Source organism: Archocentrus centrarchus, unplaced genomic scaffold (genome assembly GCF_007364275.1).
Source record: "Archocentrus centrarchus isolate MPI-CPG fArcCen1 unplaced genomic scaffold, fArcCen1 scaffold_64_ctg1, whole genome shotgun sequence".
Classification (NCBI taxonomy): domain Eukaryota; kingdom Metazoa; phylum Chordata; class Actinopteri; order Cichliformes; family Cichlidae; genus Archocentrus; species Archocentrus centrarchus.
Genome location: NW_022060281.1, coordinates 924,730 through 948,035, shown reverse-complemented (window position 1 = coordinate 948,035; position 23,306 = coordinate 924,730). Strand labels below are relative to the sequence as shown.

At 45.8% G+C, this 23,306-nt stretch overlaps 1 protein-coding gene across 3 annotated transcripts in view; it reads left to right on the top strand.

Annotated features, from left to right (window-relative positions):
• The window catches only part of rasal2 (RAS protein activator like 2), a 72,741-nt gene that overhangs the window by 8,964 nt on the left and 40,471 nt on the right, over nucleotides 1–23,306 (top strand). For 2 of the 3 annotated variants that reach the window (XM_030725641.1, XM_030725640.1), the window contains exon 1: nucleotides 6,299–6,988. The exons of the other annotated variant lie outside the window; for it this stretch is intronic. In XM_030725641.1, coding sequence (XP_030581501.1) covers nucleotides 6,493–6,988 — 496 coding nt within the window. In that variant the 5' untranslated portion in view covers nucleotides 6,299–6,492. Of the gene's footprint in view, nucleotides 1–6,298; nucleotides 6,989–23,306 lie in introns of those variants that run through there. 3 annotated transcript variants of the gene reach the window in all.

The following is a 23,306-nucleotide window of genomic DNA, read 5'->3' as shown; positions in this document are numbered from 1 at the left end:
TAAAGGCTAGAGCAGACTTTTAAATGTAAGGATTGTTTTAAATCCAAAAAGGGAATAAATCCACAAACATGCAGACTTGTGGAAAAACAGAGTTTTCAGTATTTGCTGATTAAAGCAAATCTTTTTGAGCAGTTGCTCAGACAAACGAGGGTTTTAAAGAAAACGTGGTTTCAAAGACGACCCTCCACCCCGGAAATGATAATGTGAATATACGATGTTCTCCGGGGAGTTACGGTAAACTCTAACGAGCTTTTAGTGCTGCAGCAAAAACAGCCGGACACGTTTCAGCCGGCAGCATTCCTCGTTCGTATTCCTCAGCAGGTCAGCGCCCGGTCGCCCACCATGTTGAGCCGAGTATAATAAAGTTGAAGCTCCATGAAGAAGAGGATTTCTGATGCTGAGGAGGAAGGCAGCTAGTTTCAGTCTAAAATGTTTGATTTTTCAGGTGAGCCGCAGCAGTGCCCATGCTCTTCTTTTTTAAGTAATAAAAGAAGAGTTTAATACATGAAAATTGGTGGGTGGAGCCTGTTTGACATGACAGGAAACTGTGTTTGAGGCAGAGAAGGAGCTGATGTCGTCCTGATGCTGACCTCCTCGTCTCGTCTTTGGACTCCGGCCTCAGACTCGCGCAGTCTCTGCTGCCTCTGAGTCCTCTTAATCTCCCCGAGTCTTAACTCTGACCTGCATGCAGCGGCGCCGCGGTCACCAGCCGCTTCGTTATCCAATAAGGGTGGATATGTGGGTCAGCCAGGGCGGCGTGCCCTTTAAAGACCCAAGAAGAAGGAGGAGGAGGTTGATGGGAGCTCTGAGAGCTGCAGAGAACTTAATCGTTTCTCTAACTCTCCATCATGGCCAAGAGGAGCCTTCAGCTCATGTTTGAGGGTTTGAAAACCTCCATCAGCTGCATCTCTTTGACTCCTGCTTTCAGGAACTTTAGAAAATAAAGTTTTTATTTACCGTCAAATACCAAAGACAGCGTCTCCAGTACGTGTCATTTCCCTTTCCTCCTATCGTGCCTTCGTAGCATGTTTACCCTTTTATTTGAGAAGTGTGACTTAGTAATGTAGTTGTAACTGAAAGAATAGAATCTCCACCTCCATCTAGTGTTGTAGTACTCGAGATCGGTCTTGGTCTCGAGACCGCTTTTTGATGGTCTTGGTCTTGTCATGGACTTGGACATTGCGGACTCGGGATTTTATTTCAAGACCAGTCAAGACCACAGAATATTGCCCAGTTAATTTGTTAACATCTTTGCTTTTATTTAATGCAAAACGTACTGATTCAAATCCAACAAAGATTGCGCTCCTCTGCCTCTCCCAGGAGCGCACCTCGCAGACTTTGCCCCGGTCGCTGCTATTATCGCTGCTTACGCCTGTATCATTTCACCGCAGTTTGCAATCTACCACAGAGCACGGACAGTTTCATTCACAATGTGCACGTTTGGTCGTGTGTGCGCTTGATTTCGTGGGCTACAGAAATTAAAATGACAATTAAATGACAACCGGGATGAACGCGAGAAGAAAGAGGGAAAATGAAGATCAAAGGTTAATTTCAGGCTTCCTATTCAACAAAAAAAATCCCAGCATGAAGGTAAATACCAACCTTCATGTATTTTGATACACAAAGTGAAAATTTAATGCAAATTTTAGCACTGCAACGATTCTTGGATTAACTCAATTTGATTATTAAAAATCCTCGACACAAATTTGTTGCTTCGATGTTTCCTTTTAACTCTACAGGTGTCTCCGTGTAAGCGGAGCATTTCATCCACGTTAGTTCTCCGTCGCTTCAACTAATTTGCTTCATTTGGAAAAAAACCCAAAAACGACCCTTTAACAGAGTGGATCATTGCTTAGAAGCTTTTCCACGCCTCCACTGCTCTGTGCTGTGAGTGTGCTGTTTGAATGTGCACGCCTGTGTTGTGTAGAGGATGTCAGCTGTTATTTTTTCTTTATGTCAGCTGTCACCACCAGAACAATCTATAACCACAGTTTGCTAGCAGGGGCTGCCATTAGCACTAGCAATCTTTCCGTGCCCCCCTTCCACCCCCTTCAGTACCGAGAGGCTCCGTCAAAAGGTTTTTTATCTTTAAGATTAGGGACTAAAAATAGACCTGCAGTAGAAACGTAATTTGGAGGCTGCTTGTGAATAAAAAGCATTACAGCATTAAGCTCATACAGCCCCCAGTTTTATAACAAAAACACAACAGCAGCTGTTTTACGTGCAGTCAGACTGCACAGGCACAGCAACTGCAAAGAGGCAGAGACCGTGAGCTCAGGTGGAGCAAAAGGAGCTCTTGTTCCTGTAACCACCTTAAAACCTTTACTGGAAAACAGCTGGAGGTCCTTCATCAACCACCTGATCAGCAACATGAAGAACAGAGAACTTTGTAGCTGCTCCATCCACCCTGTTTGTTTCACACAGAGAAACATCTGCAGTACGGAAGTTAAAATATGCAGATGAACTGTTAAAATGAAAACTTATTTCTTATCCAATTATTTGATTAATTGACAGAGTAATAAATTGAATGTTTGATTACTAAAATAATTGATAGTTGCAGTCCAGCTTGTATTCAGAAAGCCATAATCAAACATTAGTTTTCAGCACCAGTGCTGCTATGAAAGGCCTTCCAGAATAAAAAACTACAGTTCCCAGCAAGATGATGGTACTTCCTATTGTTGCATTAAAAACATGATAGTTTATGCTCACAATATGGTGGCTGATATTTGAATGTAGGAAATGCTTTGAGCAGCTGATCGTTAAAAAAATCTGGATTATGTTTTTGTTGTGTGTGTTTTTTATGTGATTTCTGCAAACACATTACTGGAAGGACACGGCACTCTGGGACACATTATGCATGACATAAATGTATCTTTTCTGGATTATATGCAAAATGTATCACTCTATCAATCTAATAAGTCCTGATTTAGAGTTCTGTATTGGTCCTTTGTACATAACTGAAAATCCTCTCTGCACCCATCCTGACATGCACCTCGAGAAATGTAACTACACGTCCACAAAGACTGTGATTACTGCCTAGGCTTCAGAGGTGGTTTCCAGTTACATCGTAGGCCCCGTCACTCAATTAACAAGTGGAAGCGGCATTTAGTGCTTAGCATTAACTTACTAATTAGTATTAGTGTTAGGGCTGGGCTGAAAACTATTTCTTGCTTGAACCCTGTAGTTACCATGGCTACCAATGATGGCAGATAAGTAAATTGTTTCTCCGCCATTAGTACATAGAGCTAGTGGTGGGCAGATCAATTCTAATATCGATAATATCAATACCAATGTTGATATTGGTATTGATCAATATCAGTGTAATGAGACCGATACTTTGGCTTCAGTTTCTCTCCTGTATGCAGTGCTGCGGTTTCATCAAAGATGCAGGCTGACTGTCTAAGTGTGGCTCCTGTCACAGAGCAGGCACACTCTGCTCCTCCCCTCCCCACAGTGGTTTGTTATACTGGCATGTGACACATATTTTACTTAGGAAAAAAAAGGAATTTGCTATAAAGATTTAAAGCAAAATTAAATTTAAATTTGTACAGCTTGTTTATTTAAGAAAAAATCTAGAAAATTAGTGAATGAAGGGACATTTTTGTTAAATTTATGTATACACTTTCTGAACAATCTACCTGGAAAACAGTTTGCATTTGTTCTTGAGTGATGATTTAGTACACTTCATTTACCAAATAAATAAATAAATAAAAAAATCCAGACATCAATGTATGGGGAAAATTGTTTTGTTAATGTTTTATTGTTTCAGAACAATAACTTTTATTTTGATCAAGTATTTTCTACTTGCATATAAACTTTGCCCAGTTCTATCCTTGGTTTTAACTAATTAATGATCCAAAGGAAAAAAATCTCAAACCAGTTAAATCGAATGGCATCAAATCGATACCAAATCTTGAAGTATCGCACACAACTACATTGAGCAGTACATACAAGAGGAGTGATTGACAGTGCTAAGACCCTCCTCCTGGCTCTGATTGGTTGTTCTTGACTGGGAGCGGTTCAGGTAGGAGGTGGAGGAACTCGATTTTTTCCACAGATTATCAGTCTCATACTGTCCTGACATGGTGACAGTTTTAACAAATATGTACAAAAACGTTTTTTTTTTCTTTTTAATAAAAGAAACATACTGCAGCTTTAATCTTAATATGAGAGAAACCTGTAGCTTTAGTTCTTGCTGTCGATGATTGTTTTGCCATTTTTACACATTTAGCTATGTGGTTTTGAAATGGCGCACATTTTTATAAAGATTGTTGTTGGTTTCAAAACAACACAACTTTATGTATTGTTTATGAAAGGCAGAGAACAGTTAAGAGTATTGTGATAAACTATGAATAATTGTTTTACATTCTGTGATAAATGATGGACTTCACCCAAGAGTATTAAATAAAGATGGTTATATTTTTTTGAGCTGTGAGTATTTAATATCAGGGTGATTTTATGGGAATGTGGATCTTTCAGATCAATTTGAGAAGTGATTTTTATCATTTTTCACATTATATTATGTCATATAGCATCAGGCATTGGTCTTGGTCTTGTCTCGGTCTCGCCCTCCCTCGGTCTCGGTCTCGACTCGGTCTTGGACCCTAAAAGTCTTGGTCTTGTCTCGGTCTCGGGTTAGGCGGTCTTGACTACAACACTGCCTTCATCAGAAAACTCCTGGAAAACACCTAGAGTCCCCGTGTGGCTTTTTCCATCAATGCTGTCCTCTTATTGTTGGCTTAGAGGCAGTAAGTGAAGGCAGACACACACACACACACACACACACACACACACACACACACACACACACACACACACACACACACACACACACAGATGGACGGACGGACGAAACATGACAGAATGCATAAATTGCTGGTGGAGGGTCGGAGGTGGTGGAGCACATCATTTCACTGCTCAGACCAAAGACCACATTTCGACTGAGTGACAGGCTTTTATTTTTCATTGGTATTTTTGTTGCAGTATTGAACCGTGTCAGTAATCATCAGCTGTTTGGGTCGAGGCACTAAAACCACTCGGCCGCTCCTGTTGAAGGTGTCTTGGTGCGGCGTCCCCGCTGAAGACTCTGGACAGCACAGGCACAGTGAGCAGAAAAAATACTTCCTGTTAAGAGATACCTGGTCTACCATAACATGCAGTGATGGCCCATCCACAGGGGGAGGAGCTTGATGAGAGACAGCTGATATTTGCTCCACTATTTACTGTCACCTGGAACACCTGGGCACGCCTCCTGCCCCAGCTATAGCTTTCATCATTTTGGGGATTGTTTCATTTTCCTGTCAGGACTTTGGGGCTTGGATTGGGACGGTCCTCAGGCTGTATTTTGCCCATGCTCGACCTGCTGCAGGTGAATCTCCAGGGCCACGTGGAGGACCGACAGCTAAACATGTAAACGACAGCCTGAACAGCAAAAACATCAAACGTCCTCATTTCCATACTCTGAACCTCATGGAGTGGCCTTCAGGGATTTTTGCACTGTGCTGCTGCAGACCTCTCTGTCAGCAGGGGTTAAATAAAGTGTCCTCAGAGCTTCTCTGTGGGCTCCCATTTCCTGTTTGATCACAGAGGCCTCGGGAGGTGGGGGGAGCTCAGATGGAGGCCCGAGAGTGCAGAAATTTAAGCCCTTAAACGGGGTGTTTACTGAATGATCGGCCTGCGTGTAGTCAAGTACAGAGTTGTGCCTGGATAAACTCAAAAAAAAAAACTTGGAGCTCAGCACATCCAGATTTTATTCTGGCTGGTGTCAGATCAGCCTGCTGCTGATCATCCCCTCACTGCTAGAAATTCATGAATCAGTGTTATAAATATTTATTTAGGCTTGTTTACTCTGCTGACTTTTGTCAGCGACTCAAACCAGCAACCTGTGTGTTACTATTCAGATGCTGAAACCACCGCTTTCCATCCACCTACTGTTTCCAGCTGCCCACCCCTGACGGAGCACACTAGACCCAGCCTGATCCTTTACACAGTGCATAAATCCCCAGTGTGAGGGGAATTCCCGCCATGTTGGAGTGTGAAGCTCAGGCTGTCTGCGACCTGAACGATCTAAATCCAATGATATGATTCATTGCGAGAGCGCAGTGTCGCCGTCATCATCGACACTGCTGAATCAAAACCAACCCAGGAAACTGATCAGAAAAAGGAGAAGCTGACACTACGCTGAGTCTTCATACGGGAAACCACAGTCTGCTGCTGTGCTGTTTGCTCAAAGCTGATTGGCTGGCTGCTGTCTTTCTCTGGCACTTGACTTCCTCCCAGGAAGACGAACACCAGCCCACAGAGAAAGCGAGTGAAACGGCAGCTCCAACTCGCCGTGCACATGAGGACGACTTGACGAGCCCTCAGCCATCCGACCCGCCGGGGTCGTGTGTCCGTGTCACAGCACAGCTGTCGGCGAACCGGCGGTGACGCCCATTTTGGGTGCCTCCATCTGCTTGCTGCTGCCTGGAGGAAACGTGTGTGTGCTGGACTATGAGTGGAAGTAATGCTCACACTCAGGGCGGTGAGGGTTCACTCCAAGGGATCTTGTACCACTGGCACTTTTACAGGAGGCCCTGGCGGAGAACCAGTGCCCCACCGGCATCTGAGCAGCCATTGGACAGATACAAATGGCGAACATCTGCTCGTCTGGTGGCAAGGTCGGCCGGTACGTCCGCTCCCGAGGGCAAAGAACCAACCATGGAGCCTTCTCACCGGAGGCTGCTCAGCCTACCAAGGTTTGGCACCCTCCCAAACCCGAAAAAACAGAGCGCGGAGCCCGGCGCCCTTCAGAGGATCTTTCTCCGGTCCATGTCCGAGCCCGGTGCCGAGAACGACGCCGTAAGGGCGCCGCTCAGGAAGGTGGAATTGGACGCAGACAGGAGAGCGCCATCCGTCAGCACCTTCATCAACTCACTGTCTCGGAGGATCAGCAGAGTCCTGAGGGAGGAAGGCAGAGGAGGCGAAGGAGATGGAGGAGGAGAGGACGGTAGGAACGTCTGCGTCATGTTCACGTTGTTCAGTGTTTGGTTTTCTCTTAAGTTCAATGTTGCCGACACATAAAACAGCATGATGAGAGGAAGAGAAGAAAGGTGTAGTGCCTCCAACTCAGGCTGACCACAGATGGTTTCACACCAACTTCTCAAAACACTCGCACAGCTGGTGCAATTACAACTCAACACAAACACCAGCAACTCAGTGAGGTCATGTTGCCTCATTTAGGCTGAAATCTTTTTCAGAAATCCCCCAAAGTTCTACAGAAGCCTCCCAGTTCTGGTTTTCTTTCTTTGAGCCTTTCTAAGGGAATAACCGAGTCCAAACACAACCCGTCAGCTCCACATTTGGCTAAATGTTGGTGAGTTCCCTTTAATGGAGCCTTTTAATGCTCTTATTGGACCAATAATGTGGCTAACTGTGCTAACAGACCGTCCAGGAAGTCTGCAGGATTCCAGGGTTTTATTTGGCTCATGTTTGGCACTAATTAACAGGTATCTGTGTCTGTTTGTTGCACCTGTGCAGTCTATGGATTTATATGCCCCTAAAACAGAAAATCAAAGTTTGAATTTCCTGAATTTGAATGGAAATAGGATGGAGGTTTTTGGTCTGGGGTCGACTTCTGTGGATCTGGGTCCTTTATCCCAGTATGTAAAGCCCGCCGTCATCAATCTGGGTGTAAAGATGAGATTACTGCTGTGGTGAAGCCAGCTTCACCACAGCAGCTCCGCAGGATTAAAAAGATCATTTTGAAGCTGTGATCTATTTTTATCTCATTATTTTATACAATTTGATTATTGGACTTATGATAAACTATGTATTCTAGTGTTGCCTTTAGCTCAGGTGTTTTATCTGCACTTTTCTTGTGTGCTGTTGTCGTGTTTCTTTGGTCTTTCTTCTTGCTGTGGCTGCAGCTCGATAACCGAGCTGGCACATTCAGTTTTTACCTGGTTTTTATCCTGTTTTCCTGCTCTGGCCTCGATGAAGAGGATTCTTGTCTGCTCAAAGTAAAGGAAACGCAGTGACATTTAACTGGATTGTGAGCTGCATGCGTACAGATTTAACAGCAATGGCATCATTAGTGTGTTCCTCCCAGTGTAGATGGAAACTTTGAGGTAAATGTCCAACATTTTTTCTACAGTTACACCAACAGTGATGCTGTGTTGTTCTGGACACTGACCTGAACACAATAATAACACAAACATTCTTAGGTGGTGACGTTAAATCAGAGTTGTGGGTTTCGCTCCCTGACTCCTGCTCCGAAATCACGTTCCTGATGAAACCTTGGCTAACCTTTGTGATATGAGAGAGATACTTTCTCCATCCTCCTCCTCCTGCTGCTCCTGCTCTATCCTCCGTCCTTCTCCTCCTCCATCCTCCTCCACCTGCTCCCCCCCTCCTCCTGCTCCATCCTTATCCTCCATCCTCCTCCATCCTTTTCCTCCATCCTCCATCCTCCTGCTGCATCATCCTCCTCCATCCTTCTCCTCCTCCATCCTCCATCCTCCTGCTGCATCATCCTCCTCCATCCTTCTACTCCTCCATCCTTTTCCTCCTCCTGCTGCTCCATCCTCCCATTCTCCTCCATCCTTCTCCTCCTCCATCCTCCTCCTCCTCCCCCTCCTCCTGCTCCATCCTTATCCTCCATCCTCCTCCATCCTTCTCCTTTTCCTCCATCCTCCATCCTCCTGCTGCATCATCCTCCTCCATCCTTCTCCTCCTCCATCCTCCTCCTCCAGCCTCTGCTCCATCCTCCATCCTTCTCCTCCTCCTCCATCCTCCATCCTCCATCCTCCTCCACCTCCCTCTGGTCCTGATTGAAGGCTGGAAATCTGTCTGCAGCCGCTTGACCAAACATTTACATTCATGCCGAGTGTGTGAAGCACAGCCAGTCTGAAGGTTAAGTCGTGCTAATTGCGCTTTCCGCTACAGCCTCACATGAGGAAGCATTTAGAGCCTGCAGATAATAAATGTGTCTTTTCATGCAGAACTCGCTGCTGCATCGAGTGCCATTAGTTCTACAAACCAGCTCCTCTGAATATGAATAACAGTCCAATTTAATTCCTCCTCTGCCTAATATCAGAGGCACGGAGCTCTTCGATTTGTAATAATGAAGTTTACTGACATACAGGAAATACTACAATAAAATACCCACTCACCAACAGCATGCACGCACCTCACGAACATTAACAAGATTATATTTCCAGGAAAAATCCAATACGAGAGACTTGAAACATTATGGAGAAAAACAAAACCAAATTTGAAACCATTTTAATGCAGTCATAAAGCAGCCATGAAACAAATCCACCCCTTGTCCAAATTTAGGTCCAAAACGGGTTTAAACTAGCCTAATATGAAGTGTGAAACAGCTGTAAAGCAGCCCTAAATCAGTCATGAAAGAAATCCGAACTCCAGGTCCAAAACATAGCCCAGGACTGGTCTAAAACCAGCCTTAACCAGTCCCACATCAAGTCTGGAACCAGTTTTAGATCAGTCTTGAAAAGAAGGCCCCATGTGATGTCCACAGGTTTCAAACTAGTCATAAACCAGTCTCAAATCCAGTGTGAAACCAGCAGTCCAAATGCATTTCTCTGTATTATTGTAGGGTCTTTACCCACAAAAGTGGAGCGTCTATGGAAATCAACAAAGCTCCAAGTCCACCTAATTCACTTAAAGGAACTTATATTTTCTTTTAATAACATAGTGAAGGATGCAAGAGCTGCTTATTTCTCTCGGCTGATTTCTAACAGTAGACGAAATCCAAAAATGCTATTTGACACAATCAAACAGATTGTTACACCTGCTTCTCCTACTTCACCCATTCAGTCTAATGAAGACTGTGAAAACTTTTTATCCTTTTTTATTGGTAAAGTTAACAATATTAGAGCAAACATAAATCCCTCTGTATCTTCTTCTGCCTTACTTCCCACTCGGCCTTCAATCCTGGAGAACTTTTCACCAATATCATTAAAAGATCTCCTAAGTGTGGTTGATAGCATGAAACCCTCCTCTAGCTCCATTGATGTTTTACCGACATTTTTATTTAAGAAAATTTTTTGCACCATTGGGCCATGTGTGTTAACAATAATTAACAGGTCACTGGTTACTGGCTCTGTCCCCCGATATTTTAAACAAGCTGTTATTCATCCCCTATTGAAAAAACCTGATGCTGATCCTTCACTTCCTCAAAGTTTTAGACCAATTTCAAAGCTTTCTTTTGTATCAAAAGTCTTAGAAAAAGTTGTGGTCAAACAGCTAAATGTTATGTTAGCTAAATATAACATACTCGATAAGTTTCAGTCTGGATTTCGTAACCTGCACTCCACTGAAACTGCTCTCCTAAGAGTCTCTAACGATATTCTAATGAAAAGGGATGCAGGTGAATACTCTGTTCTTGTACTCCTGGACTTATCGGCAGCATTTGACACAGTAGATCACAACATTTTAATTGACAGGTTAAGGACATGGGTGGGCATCTCTGGATCAGCCTTAGATTGGTTCCGCTCTTACCTCTCAGACAGAAGCTTCTCAGTGGCTGCTGATAGTTTTACATCCTCATCTGCTGCTCTGTCCTGTGGTGTGCCCCAAGGCTCTGTGTTGGGTCCTATCTTGTTCACCTTGTATTTACTACCTCTCAGAGACATTTTGGGCGCATTTAAAGAGGTCTCATATCATTGTTACGCTGATGATATTCAGCTGTATATCTCCTTTTCTCCACAGAATGTTAAAAAACTATCTATTCTTCAGAACTGTGTTGAGGCTGTAAGGAACTGGATGGCTGCTAACTACCTTTCACTTAATACCGGGAAAACTGAAGTTCTTGTCTGTGCACCCGATAGCTTTGTTCCCACTGTGATAAACAATCTTGGTTTTTTATCATCAATGGTTCAGTCAAATGTTCGAAACCTAGGAGTTACATTTGACCAAGCTCTTAGCTTTGAGAAACATGTTAATAGCCTTGTGCGATCCTGCTTTTTTCATTTGCGAAATATTGCCCGCCTCAGTCGAATGGTGTCCAAGCCGGAATTGGAAATTATTGTTCATGCTTTTGTCTCCTCTCGGTTGGACTACTGTAATTCTTTATACATTGGTCTCAGCAAATCGTCTTTGAATCGCCTCCAGTTGGTCCAAAATGCTGCTGCCAGGCTACTTAAAGGATCCTCTAAGTGGTCTCATGTGACACCTATCTTGTCATCTCTGCACTGGCTTCCCATAAAGTTCAGATCCCAGTTTAAGATCTTGGTGATGACTTTCAGAGCTCTGCATGGTCAAATGCCTGAATACATTAGTGAGCTCTTACACCCATACATAACGCACAGACTGCTGAGGTCTTCTGACCAAAATCTGTTGGTGGTTCCACGCTCTAGGCTAAAAACTAAGGGAGACTGTGCTTTCGAGGTTGCAGCTCCTAAATTGTGGAATGCACTACCATCACACCTGAGATCTGTGGACTCTATTGAATCATTTAAAGAACAGCTCAAGACTCATTTGTACAGGCTTGATTTTAACTAGTGGTTTGTGTGTGTTTTATTGTGTATTATTGTTTTCTTTTAGATGCTGTACAGCACTTTGTGATTTTATCTAGAAAAGTGCTATATAAATAAAATTTTACTTTACTTACTTTACAATACAAAGCACCTTGAGGTGACAGTTTGTTGTGATTTGGTGCTATATAAATAAAATTGAATTGAATTGAATTGAATTTCCAAAAACAAATTTAAGCTTTAGACAAAAGGTTTTAAGCTCTGTCTTAAACTAGTTGTAAAATGGCTGCAAAACACTCCTAAATTAATTCTAACCTCAGGCTCAAAATTAGGCCCAAAGCAGGTCCAAAACCAGTCTCAAATCCAGTGTGAACCCAGTTCTAAAGTGCCCCAAAGAGATCCTGGCAGAAGTCTAAAACCGGCGCTAAAGTCAGGCCCAAGAAGTGGTTTAAACCCAGTTCTAACCCTATCCCAAATTAGGTATGAAATCAGTTTTAAAACTGTTTAAAAGGCCTGGATTCAGGTCCCAGACAGATCCTGACCCTGATCCAGAGTAAAGGGAACGGCTGACAGTCCTGCTAACCTGCGTGCAGGTGTGTTGAGCAGACCTTTCTGCAGGTTTGGAGCTTTGGCACAGTGCCGACTCTCCTCACCTCACTGGCTCTTGTTTACTGTCAGTGCTCAGGCTGCCCCTTTAAATCAGATGGTGCACGTTTCACTGCAAATGCAGAGTAAATATTTCATGCTGAGGCACATTAGGGACTGAAACGCTGCTCGAAACACGTGATGTATGTGAGAGAGCACCAAAAAGCAGCTGCAGTTTAAAGTGAAGAAGTGCTGAGTTTATGTTGGCTTACAGGTTTGTGACCTCCTTATAACATTCACGTTTAACAGCGACAGAGGAACAAAGGCGACCGTCTGTGGTATTTTCTGACCCCAGAGGTTCCATATCAGAGGTTTTATCATGTTCCACGTTCTGTCACTGACCTCTGACCCTCAGCCTCTTCCTGACTAGCTGTATTATGAGGTGTTTGAAGGAAATGGGAGCTGTTGTGGTAAACTGTTATGGCTGACAGTGTCAGATTAATGTGTGCCTTCAGGTGTCATCTCTCTTCTTCACCTGAGTCCAACCCATTTGATAGATGCGTATATTTCTGAGGAATAGCTGTCGTCATCCATCATCCTGAAACGGAGATGATGCGTGTTATCTGTCTTCTTCCAGCATCCTCGGCATGCCGCACTCACCGGAGCGTTCAGCCTTGCCGGAAATTTAAATTTAAACACAGCACTGAGGAGGAGGAGGTGAAGAGCTGATCAGGGATGTAGAAAAAGATTTAATTCAATCTGTCTGAGCTGGTGGTTTATGGGAAACTCGAGTGAGAGCACGGTCAGAAACCGAATGTGCTGATGTGCAGGGAGTCCGACTGGAAACGTGGATGCTGGTGGGAGTTTCAGACTAAACCTGAGTCAAAACCTCAGAACATATTTATCAGATTTAGCCAGCTCAGCCTGCAGAAGCCGCATTTGTTTTACTTCTAAACTTGCTTCGAATTATTGACTAAAGTTCCCATAATGCTTTGGAGAATGTAGGACAGATTGTGTTTTAGAAGTTCCTGCTTGTGGTTTACCACAGATGTACAGACAACTGTCAGGTTTTTTTTTTTTTTTTTTTACCTCAACTCTGACAAAAACACAGACATTTAAATTCTCAGGCAAACTCTCTAAATTCTGTGTGATTAGGTCCTAAAAACCAGTCCTAACCTGGTTACAAAACCATGGCCAAAATACATCCCAGTAAAGGCTTAAAACCAGTCCTAAACCAGATTAAAATCACGTGTGGAACCAGCTCTAAAGCGACCTTACAATAGTCCTAAAACAAGTCTAAAATGAGGCCCCAAACCAGTTTTAACACTAGTCCAAATCAAGTGTGTAACTAGTTTTACAGCAGTCCTAACATTCCACTAAACTTGGGCTCAAACTCAGGTCAGGCCTGACTTTGGGTCCCAGGTTTCTCATCACCTGCCCCAACCCTGTCTTAAATCAACTGTAAACCAGACCCGGATGAAGTCTAAACCAGTTTCAAAGCAACTCTTAAACAGTCCTAATAGAAGGCTAAACCAGGCTCAAAATCAAGTCTGAATCCAGTTTTAAAGCAGTTCTGAAATAAATCTAAAACTGGCCCAACCAAAGTCCAAATTCAGTTCCAGAACAGGTTTAAATTCAAGTGTGAAACCGGTCTAAAACCTGGGTTAAAAACAGCTTTAAAACCAGTTCTGATCCCGTCCCATATGAAGTCTGAAACCAGCGGTAAACCGACCCTGACCCCAGACTTCAGATAAACTTCCCCAGATATAATCGACCCAAATCAAGTCAGCTGCCTTGGAGCCTATCCCAGCGGTGACAGGGCGAGGGGCGGGGCACACCTGCACAGGTCAGCGCTCTGTCCCAGGGCTTTCTTTCTTTTCCTTTTAATCTGGCTTCAGATGATAAGCTGCAGTTTGTTGGGGGCCATCAAGGGGATGTGAGACATCTCTGAGTATTTCTGAGCACTGAGCAGGTTTCTGCTTTTCCTCATCTCATTCCTGAGCAGCAGCTTCCACGTCCCCCCGGCCAGGCCCCGCAGGGCCAGACAACACCAATACAAGCAAACAAGACTAAACCACGTCTTTATTTTCCTCTACTTTCTCTAATCTTTCACTCCATTCTGGGACTTTGCAGTGAACCAGCACAGAGCAGACTGAGAACATTTTAACCAGAGTAGATAAAGATCAGCTTTCCTCTGATTTATGTTTCTTTAATCTGCAGAAAGCTTCATCACTCAGCAGTGACTCGGCAGGAAAATGGAGTACACAGCAGTACAGTGTGTAGTACAGGGAAGTATTTGTACACAGTTTCAGGTCTGCAGTAAATGTGTGTCTACGTGAACAGAAACTGCTGTAAACAGAGACACAGTGTGAAAGTTTCCAGTCTGCCCAGAGCATGCTGGGTAACAAAAACCACAGAGCTCTCACTTCTGTAAACACACACACACACACACACACACACACACACACACACACACACAGAAGCCTGATTCACCCTTCCAGTTCTCACACTTAGTTTCCATGAGAAAATGAACAGCTACTGCTAAGTAGAGTCTAATTAACCCAAACCTCTCTGTGTGTGTGTGTGTGTGTGTGGGTGTGTGTGTGTGTGGGTGGGTGGGTGGGGGTGGAGGTGGGGGCCATGTGTGTTGTTGTTCTGGCTCACAGCGTCCTGATAGAAACCCTGTTAATCAGCCATGTGTGTGTGTCTGAGGCTGACCCAGAGGCCATGACAGCTCCTGCATACTGAATGAGCTCTGTCTGTGTGTGTGTGTGTCTGTGTGTGTGTGTGCCTGTGTGTGTGAGAGGACATTCCTCCTTCAGAGGGCTGTGTGAGGCCTCAGACCTGCTTTAGAGTCAGCTCAGCCCGTTCTCAGGTGTAAAATAAGGCAGTTTTACCTGAGCTCAGCCTCTGTTCTGGGATCAGCAGTTACTGGTGGTGGAGCAGTGGGCTTACATCAGTTTAAGGGTGGAGGTTTTGGCTTTTTGCGGCTGCGTTAGAAGTCTGGAAATCTCAGGCTGAATGCGAGGTTACTGGGTTATGGTGTGAATCAGAATAAGTCACAGTTTCCGAGTTTCCAGTGGGAAGTTTTTTCTGGAACGCCCCCTTGACTTGGATTTTGCACTCTGAAAGTTGTAGCAGCTCCAATGACCCCAGGTTACCAAATCGAGATGGCAGCACTGAATGCTAACAGTAGGAAGCTGAAACTTGTGGTGCTGTTGTGTATTTGTGACTGGCTACGTTAGCCGGAGCAGGGAGCGGCTCTGTCTGTATGATGCTTTTTCTCATTTTTCCGGCCTTCCTGCTGGAACGCCGCGTTAGTAAAGAGGCAGATTTTCACAGATGCACAGTATCTGCAGTAGTTTTAAGAGTAGAATTAAGAGTAGAATGGGAGGCAGAGCCTTCAGCTTTCAGGCGCCTCTTCTGTGGAACCAGCTTCCAGCTTGGATTCAGGAGACAGACACCCTCTCTATTTTTAAGATTAGGCTTAAAACTTTCCTTTATGATCAAGCTTATAGTTAGGGCTGGATCAGGTGACCCTGAACCCTCCCTTAGTTATGCTGCTATAGGCCTAGTCTGCTGGGGGGTTCACATAATGCACTGTTTCTCATTCACCTTATTTACTTTGTTTATACTCTGCATTTAATCATTAATTGATATTAATCTCTGGCTCTCTTCCACAGCATGTCTTTTCTCTCCCCTCAGCCCCCCCTCAGCAGATGACCCCCCCTCCCTGAGCCTGGTTCTGATGGAGGTTTCTTCCTGTTAAAGGGAGTTTTTCCTTCCCGCTGTCACCAAGTGCTGCTCATAGGGGGTCGTTTTGACTGTTGGGTTTTCTCTGTATTATTGTAGGGTCTTTACCCACAATACAAAGCACCTTGAGGCGACAGTTTGTTGTGATTTGGCGCTATATAAATAAAATTGAATTGAATTCGACTGGAGGGAGGAGCTTTCTGACATCACATGACCCTATTGAGGACAGGAAGTTTGGACAGAGCATGCATCCCTCCTAACTCTAAACTGAAGGTCCAACCAGTGCGTTATGTAAGCGAGGGTCCTCACAGTGACAGAAATACGTGTGTCTGTGTGTGCGTGCGTGTCTCTGTGTGTCTGTGTGTCTGTGTGTGTATCTTCCTTTTGTATGTAAATTGGCCCTCCACAATAAAACTCGGTAACAAAAGGGACCGTGAGCTCATTAACCTTTCGGTGGTGGGAAAGTGGCTCCCACATGAATGCGTCTGAAAACGGGTTGTTTTGTTTTCCGGTCAGAACTCCGTGCAGACCAGAGCGGTGTGACAGCGCCATCCTGCTCCTCATTCACAGGCTTTTTAGAATCAAGCCTGTTTGTGCTTCATTTTTAACCTGTGTGTCTGCGAAGGCCTGGATATCAAATCACACGATTTTAGGACCAAGTACTGAGAAATATTGATGGATTATTCTTTTCTGTGCTGAGACCTGTGCCTTGCATGTGTGAGGATCGATCAGCTTTGTGTGATTGTAGAGTCTCTGAGACGTTCAGCCGCCTGTGCTGTCACAGGGAGGAGGCGCCTGCAGTCTGCAGGAGCAGGAGTCAGAGTGTACTCCATCACAGTAACTTTGTCTCAGTGTCCTGACGCTGTAATTAAAAGCCGGTCATTGGTGCTCAGCTCTGGGGGGTCCTGTCACCAAACCCAGGAAGCACGGGCTGGGAGTCTTCCAGAAAACGGTCACTATGGAGGAACGTCAACAGGCTGAGTTTAACTGTCAAGTCTTTGCAGCCAGACTGAAAGGACTGAGCGACAAACTCAGAGCGAGTTTTCAGGGCATTGAATGTAACACCCAAGAAGACAAATAAATGGGAGGAGGTAGTGGGGGACTTCGAGTCGCCCAGTAAGGAGTTGGGACTGGGCGAGTGGGAGTTTGGGAAAGGCTGCTGTAGAAGGATCCTTTTGACTGGAGGCTCTTTAGTCTTGGAGCTGAACTGAACAGCCATTGAGTTTGAGCTTTTATGGAGGGGTGAAAAAGGTGCGCTTGATTTATAACACAGAAATAAAGGGGAATGCACAGAGAGCAATAGTTTTATTCTCATCCATTCACTTTGAAAAATGCTGAAAACTCTAATCTGACATTAAATCCAGTTAATCTTCCGGCTCTCACGTGACCTTCGGACACTTTCAGCTGAAAGAAGTCGGGATACTTTTTCTCAGATTGAGTGGAGAGCGTGACAGCCGTGCGCTCACGTCGGCGCAGTCTGACATCACACAGAGCTCCGAGCCGTCGGGCCGGACGTTCGCGGCCACGTGCACCTCTTCAAGGCTGCCGTGCACGTGTGAACCCAAGAAGCCTCCTTCAGGGACTCCTCTGCTGCTCCTGTCAGCCTGATGGGAAGTGACACCGCTGCTCACCTTTGACCCCCTTAGACCGCCCCCTCCATGCAGGCTGCCGCCATGATTGACACGAGTGGGAGAACGTGCTTTGCAGATGCAAATGCAGCAAAGTCCTGCTGAAGTCAGCATGTTTCAATATGAACCGCCATCGCAACAAAGAGCCGCCGCCGAGGAGCGCACACTGAATACAAAATACTAACAATGATTGATTCAAGGATCCTGAGACTGTTCCTGATAAAGGCTTTATTATCAGAGCAGCACCGTGCAAAGGGCCAGAAGATCAGAGGTGATGTCAGATAAGTGGATAATGAACATTTCCCACAATAAAGTAAAGGAGACATGTTTGACCCATAGAAAGTGCAGGACCATCAGGAGGAGCCATTGTCCTGGTTCCCACAGTAAGAGTCAGTGTGCAGGGACAAAGGCATTAAAGCTGATCAGCTGCAGGAGCTGATAGTCACGTGTTTGATATTAAATCTTTGAGAAAACATCGAGGACACTGACCCGGGTCCGTCTCTTCACCGTGTTGTTGGGAAATAAGTGACTCTCACTGGATTAGCCCACTTTTCCTGAACCTGTAGCAGATGCTTTCCAGAACGGTCTCCCAACAGCATCGAGGCGTATCCTGACACATGCTCGCAGGCTTTTTGGGCTCTTTGTCGTGCTCCTCGTGCAGTTTTTGAAGCGTGATGGAAGAAGTTGTTCAGCTTAGGTTGGTGGCGCATTTTAGGGTGACGTCCACATGAATAACTGGACCCAACGTTAACCAGCAGGAGCCGGATCAGCTGCAGGTGGGTTAGTGATGTGGCTGTCTGTGGCCCTCCGTCTCTTTGAGGCTCTTGGCTCTGCAGCAGGCACGTTTTGCAGGTTTAAAGGCAGCGAGGAGCTGCAGCAGAGTTCAGGTCCTCCTCAGGTAACGTGATAAAATGACCTCCAGAGCAGATGCATCTGTCCGAAAGTGTCCCTCTAAGTGGCGTGAGGGGCTGTTAGCTGAATAGTGTTGACGTTTCTGTGTGGCTGAGCTGAGTGCTGTACGCGTCCTCTCCAGAGAGCAGAGCTGCAGCCTTCAGCCGCCTGCCGATGCCATTTATTCTCCGAGTGAGGAGAGGACGACCTGCAGTCTGCAGAGGAGCATTTTTAGGGTTTCAGCTTCCTCGCAGCACAGAGTGGAGCAGCTTTGTTTCCCGTCTCTGCTTAAATGTGAGTTTACAGAGGCCAAAATGAGCTCTGTTTGCAGTAACACTTTGGTTTTATTACGTCAGTCTCAAACTGACTTTCACGTGTAAATGGATTGATGCAAAGCCCCTCAGACCGGGCTGTCTGTGTACACAATGTTTTCCTCTTTAACGGGAGCATAATCCACATTTCACAGCATGTTTAGGCAGGTGAACCTACTCGGGTGTCATTGTAAATACTCTGCTGAGCCTCAGACTTCTCACACAGCGCCACCATCAGGCCAAAGTTTAAATTTGTCCACCTCTTTGGTTTATAATGAAAATGAGACTAACATCAGACCCGGCGCCGCGCTGAGGTTCAGCTGTTAGCTATCGAACGGATCGCCATCGTTATGCTAGCACGTGGCTGTGATCAGGCTACATCACATCTATGAGCTCTGACTGTCAGCTCACCTCTGTAGGAACACCATCAGCTGCTGTTTCAGAGGTGACCGAGTCGCCCTCTGGGGTAAACGTGATTTATGTAAATCAGTCTGCAGGTATTGAAGGGTGTCATTTTTAAAGAGGCTTCTCACTCAGCCACACGGCGCTGACGGCCCGCCGCCCTGCAGACGTCCTCAGACAGGAAGCTGAACACAACCTCGTCTTTTGTTTTCTCCTCCGGCCTGAATGGAGGGCAGTTTAATGAAAAGACTGTTTCTCTGTTGGGGTCCAGTCTGCTAATTGCTGTAATTTCCTCCTTCGGACAAAAGCTCCCGTGCAGCCTGTTTAACACCTCAGAGCTGACGATGGCTCCTCTGGGTTTAAAGCCTGAACAGATGCCTGCAGCCAAATACCAGAGCACAGTCTCCCACTGTGCACCCAGGCACCGCAGACGTCTTCCTGCTTTCAGACCAACGCTGTAAACTGAGCCAGTATTTGGATCGGACATTGCTCGGCTTGTGCTGGTCACGTTGGGATGTGCACAACTGGTTGACCAAATGATTGAACTTTGCTTCTCTTGCTAGTTGAAGGATCGATGGGAGGGTTGCGGCAGGAAGGGCATCCGGTGTGAAATGTGTGCCAAATTAAACGTGGGGATCCATGTGCTGGGGCGGCCCTTTGGGAAATATGGGAGGAGCTGAAAGTAGCGGTTTAAATGAATTACTGTCAGTGTATTTGCATACAATGACCTCTAAATGTTGGTTCAAAGAAGCTGAACCACCAACAGAAGGCCTCCGTCTGTCTGTGAGCAGAGAAACAGGAAGGAAAACCAAAAGTTATGTTTGTTTTATCAACTTCCAACAACAATCTGAATCTCCTCGACTCCGTGTCCCATCTGTATCCCAAAAATAAAGTCTGCTCTTTATTCCTCTGAGGCCTTTTCCAGATCCCAGGGATGCTCCAGACACTTTTGATTTGTTTTATATTTATTTCTTTTCAGCTTTGCTATCCTGGGAAAAAGAAGGTTTCACAGGGCTTAGTCAAAAACTAAGGACACCATTACTGCTTCCCAGGAGGGGATGTCTCAGCACGTTCACTCCACCTCAGACCGTGCAACGCTCAGAGAAGCTACAGAAACCCTGGAGCTCCATCTCAGACTGTACAGGCCTCAGTTAGCATGTTAAAGGTTAAAGTTCATGACGGCACAATTAGGAAAAGGCTGAACTAGTGCAGCTGCTTGGCTGCAGGAGAAAGCCTCTTCTCTCTGAAAGAATGTGGCAGCACAGCTCATGTTTGCAAGCTGCATCTGAACAAACCACAAAGACCTCTGGAAGAGACGAGAGCAAAGTACAGATGTTTGTCCATAATGCTCACTGACACCAACACCTCAGAGCAGCTGTCAGCACGGTGGAGGAGGGCGGAGGATCTGGGCTCCTTGCAGTCACTTATGCTACTTTCCCACCACCAAGGAGCCGGTTCGCGTGCCGGTGCTCGTGCTGTTCCCAATGAACCGGTGAAGCGCGTAATAACGGGCCCACGTTTCCACTGCGTTTCTGTGAACTGCTCCTTTACGTATGAGTGTGGGCGGGTCCTCGTCTGGACACAAAGCCGAAGCGCACAAACGTGGGAGAACACGCTCCCCTTTCTTGTGCTGCAAATACGTTTTAGGGTCCAAACCAAACTACTGCAGCATCTGTGTGCAGCACAGAGGGAAACACAGACAGCGATTAGAGCAAGACGACAAGTACGCACTTTGTGTCCTTTTATCTGTGATATGAACTGATACAAAGCAGCAAGTTCAGCCTTAGAGCCCAACCTAATTCACAGCCACGAAAATCGCTTCGCTTTTCTCATGTAATACACATGAGACCACACTGGGTCACCAACAGGACGATGATCCAAGCACAGCAGCAAGAATGAAGCTGCAGCAACGGCCCAGTCAGAGTCCAGACCTCAGCCTGCTGACTGCTGTGGGGGGGCCTTCAGAGAGCTGTGCAGGAACCTCACTGAGCTGAAGCTATGCTGTGATGGAGAGTGGACCAAACTCCTCCACAGTGATGAGACCAGCTGATGACCTCACACAGGAAACATCACTGCAGCTTATTGCTGCTGAAGGAGGATCTCCTGTGGCTGTTCTTAACATGACTGTATGTCCAACAACTGTTCCCATCAAGCCTGAACAGGGGCTGGAGCAGCAGATATCATCATGCAAATGTAACTGACATATTCTCCTGTTTACTTTTTGGTCTGTCCTCCATGCTGCTGCCTGATGCAGGGACAGACAGCTGACCATAATGAGCTGTGGCAAAGCTGCTGATTATAGGTGTGTCATACTGACTTTATCTGCGGGCCAGTTTTATGTGTCACAGCCTCAGTGGAGATTCTGCGTCTGGGCCCCGGACAGCCTCTCAAACCATTCCTCATCTGAAGAGTTTCACTTCCTCGTTAAAGAAAGGTGTTATAGTGGAGTCAGGAAAGCCTTCGGCAGATGCTGTGAGGTACCTGTGGGTACAGCTGAGGAGAAACCTCAGGTGTTTCTGACCTCCAACAGGAAGCTTTTGTTTGTGTGTAAGGACACAAACACAAGCACAGACAGATTTTAGTGTGTTTCAGCTGGAGAAACAGAAACATCAAAATCTGCATGGATGTTACCCAAAGCCTGCAGAGACATGTGAGAACACACGTCAGGAGGGTGTGTGTGTGTGTGTGTGTGTGTTATCTGCAGCCTGAGTGACACCCCTCTCTGTTCTTTGTGGTTTCACCTCCTGACTTCCTGTTGGACCGTCACATCTTGATAAAGCAGCAATGTGATGTCACCACATTGTGATTGGAGGAAAGGGGCCGTGTTTACTGGCTGCTATGGCAACGGGCCTGCCCGCTGCTGCAGGTCGACAGACAAAGCAGCCTGTGTCTGTGTGTGTGTGTGTGTGTGTGTGTGTGTGTGTGTATCCCTGAGTTAACCCTCTGGGAGCTGTGGCGTCCCGGCAGGTGTTACACACGAACAGCAAACAGAGGGATTTTTATTCCCTGAGTTTGACTCTAAGGCTTCAGAGTTTCTTCTACCAGATACTTTATCCAGGATACTTCCCGTCTATATTTTTGGATAGTTTGGGAGAAATTGATTGGGATATTTTCCACAGAACTGGTCCAAAAGGTCCCAGCGTGGTAGTCCTGCATGTTGTAGCTTTGTACCGTCTCCAGGGGCAGTCTGGGCTGCTCTCGTTCATGTTTACGGCGTTGCTGTTATTTGACTCTTCTTTGTCCATGGCCTCGTCCACCTGTCCAGTCTGCTCTCAGGTGACTGCGCCTAGTTCTGGCAGATTTGTGACATGCTAGCTGTACCTGTTTTCAACGGACTTCATTCTCAGGTGGTGCACAGGTGTTCCTGGCAGGTGAAGTTTCAGCCTCCATCGTCTGCAACACGAAAATAACTGTGTGAGAAAACGATTAGAGACTCCAGATATAGATCACATAAACACAAACACACAGAGAGCATGACGGGCATGTCCAGGGTCACTGTGTGTGTGTGTGTGTGTGTGTGTGTGTGTGTGTGTGTGTGTGTGTGTGTGTGTGTGTGTGTGTGTGTGAGAGAGTGTGAGAGAGAGAGAGAGAGAGGGGGGACAGGTGGTGGACTCTCAGACATTCCCAGTGGAGGTTTGGCCGGAGTCAAGTTTCTCTTCACAACAACACACACCAACACACAAACACGCCGTCTGAAAAGTGGAGAACTTTCTCCTTTGCTCATTATGACCTCTGCAGCTGCCCTGCCCTGCCCTGCTCATGGGCACCTCAGCAGCTGCTGCAGTGTTCACACAGATGTTTGTGGTGCAGATAGAAAGGGCTCCGTGTGGCTGTGAAGGAGACCTGTGCTGTGGCTTGTTTAGTGTTGGGTGGGTGAAAGCTGATGTGGTAACAGAATAGTTGCTCATCAGATGGTGAGCCCACGGCTGCATCCACGTGTACCCATCCATGCAGACGCTTCTATGATAGAGTGAAGAACGATCACGAGCGTTTCATAGGTTTCAAAGACTTGTATCGGCAAATAAATTCATGCATCTGACGCAACAAAGTGTTTGAAACACTAATTTGTGCTACTGTACAGCAACTCTGTATGCAGCCTTTAGGAGGAGCTCAGAGAGTATAACGATGACTCGTCCTGTCGAGTCGTCCCTGACGGGCGTGACCTCAGGTGTGGGTCAGAGAGGGTCTCATCTTTAAGTTGTTACAGTGTGTTCAGACATTGGCAACACAAAGCTTTTAACCAAGGAGCACAGAGCCGT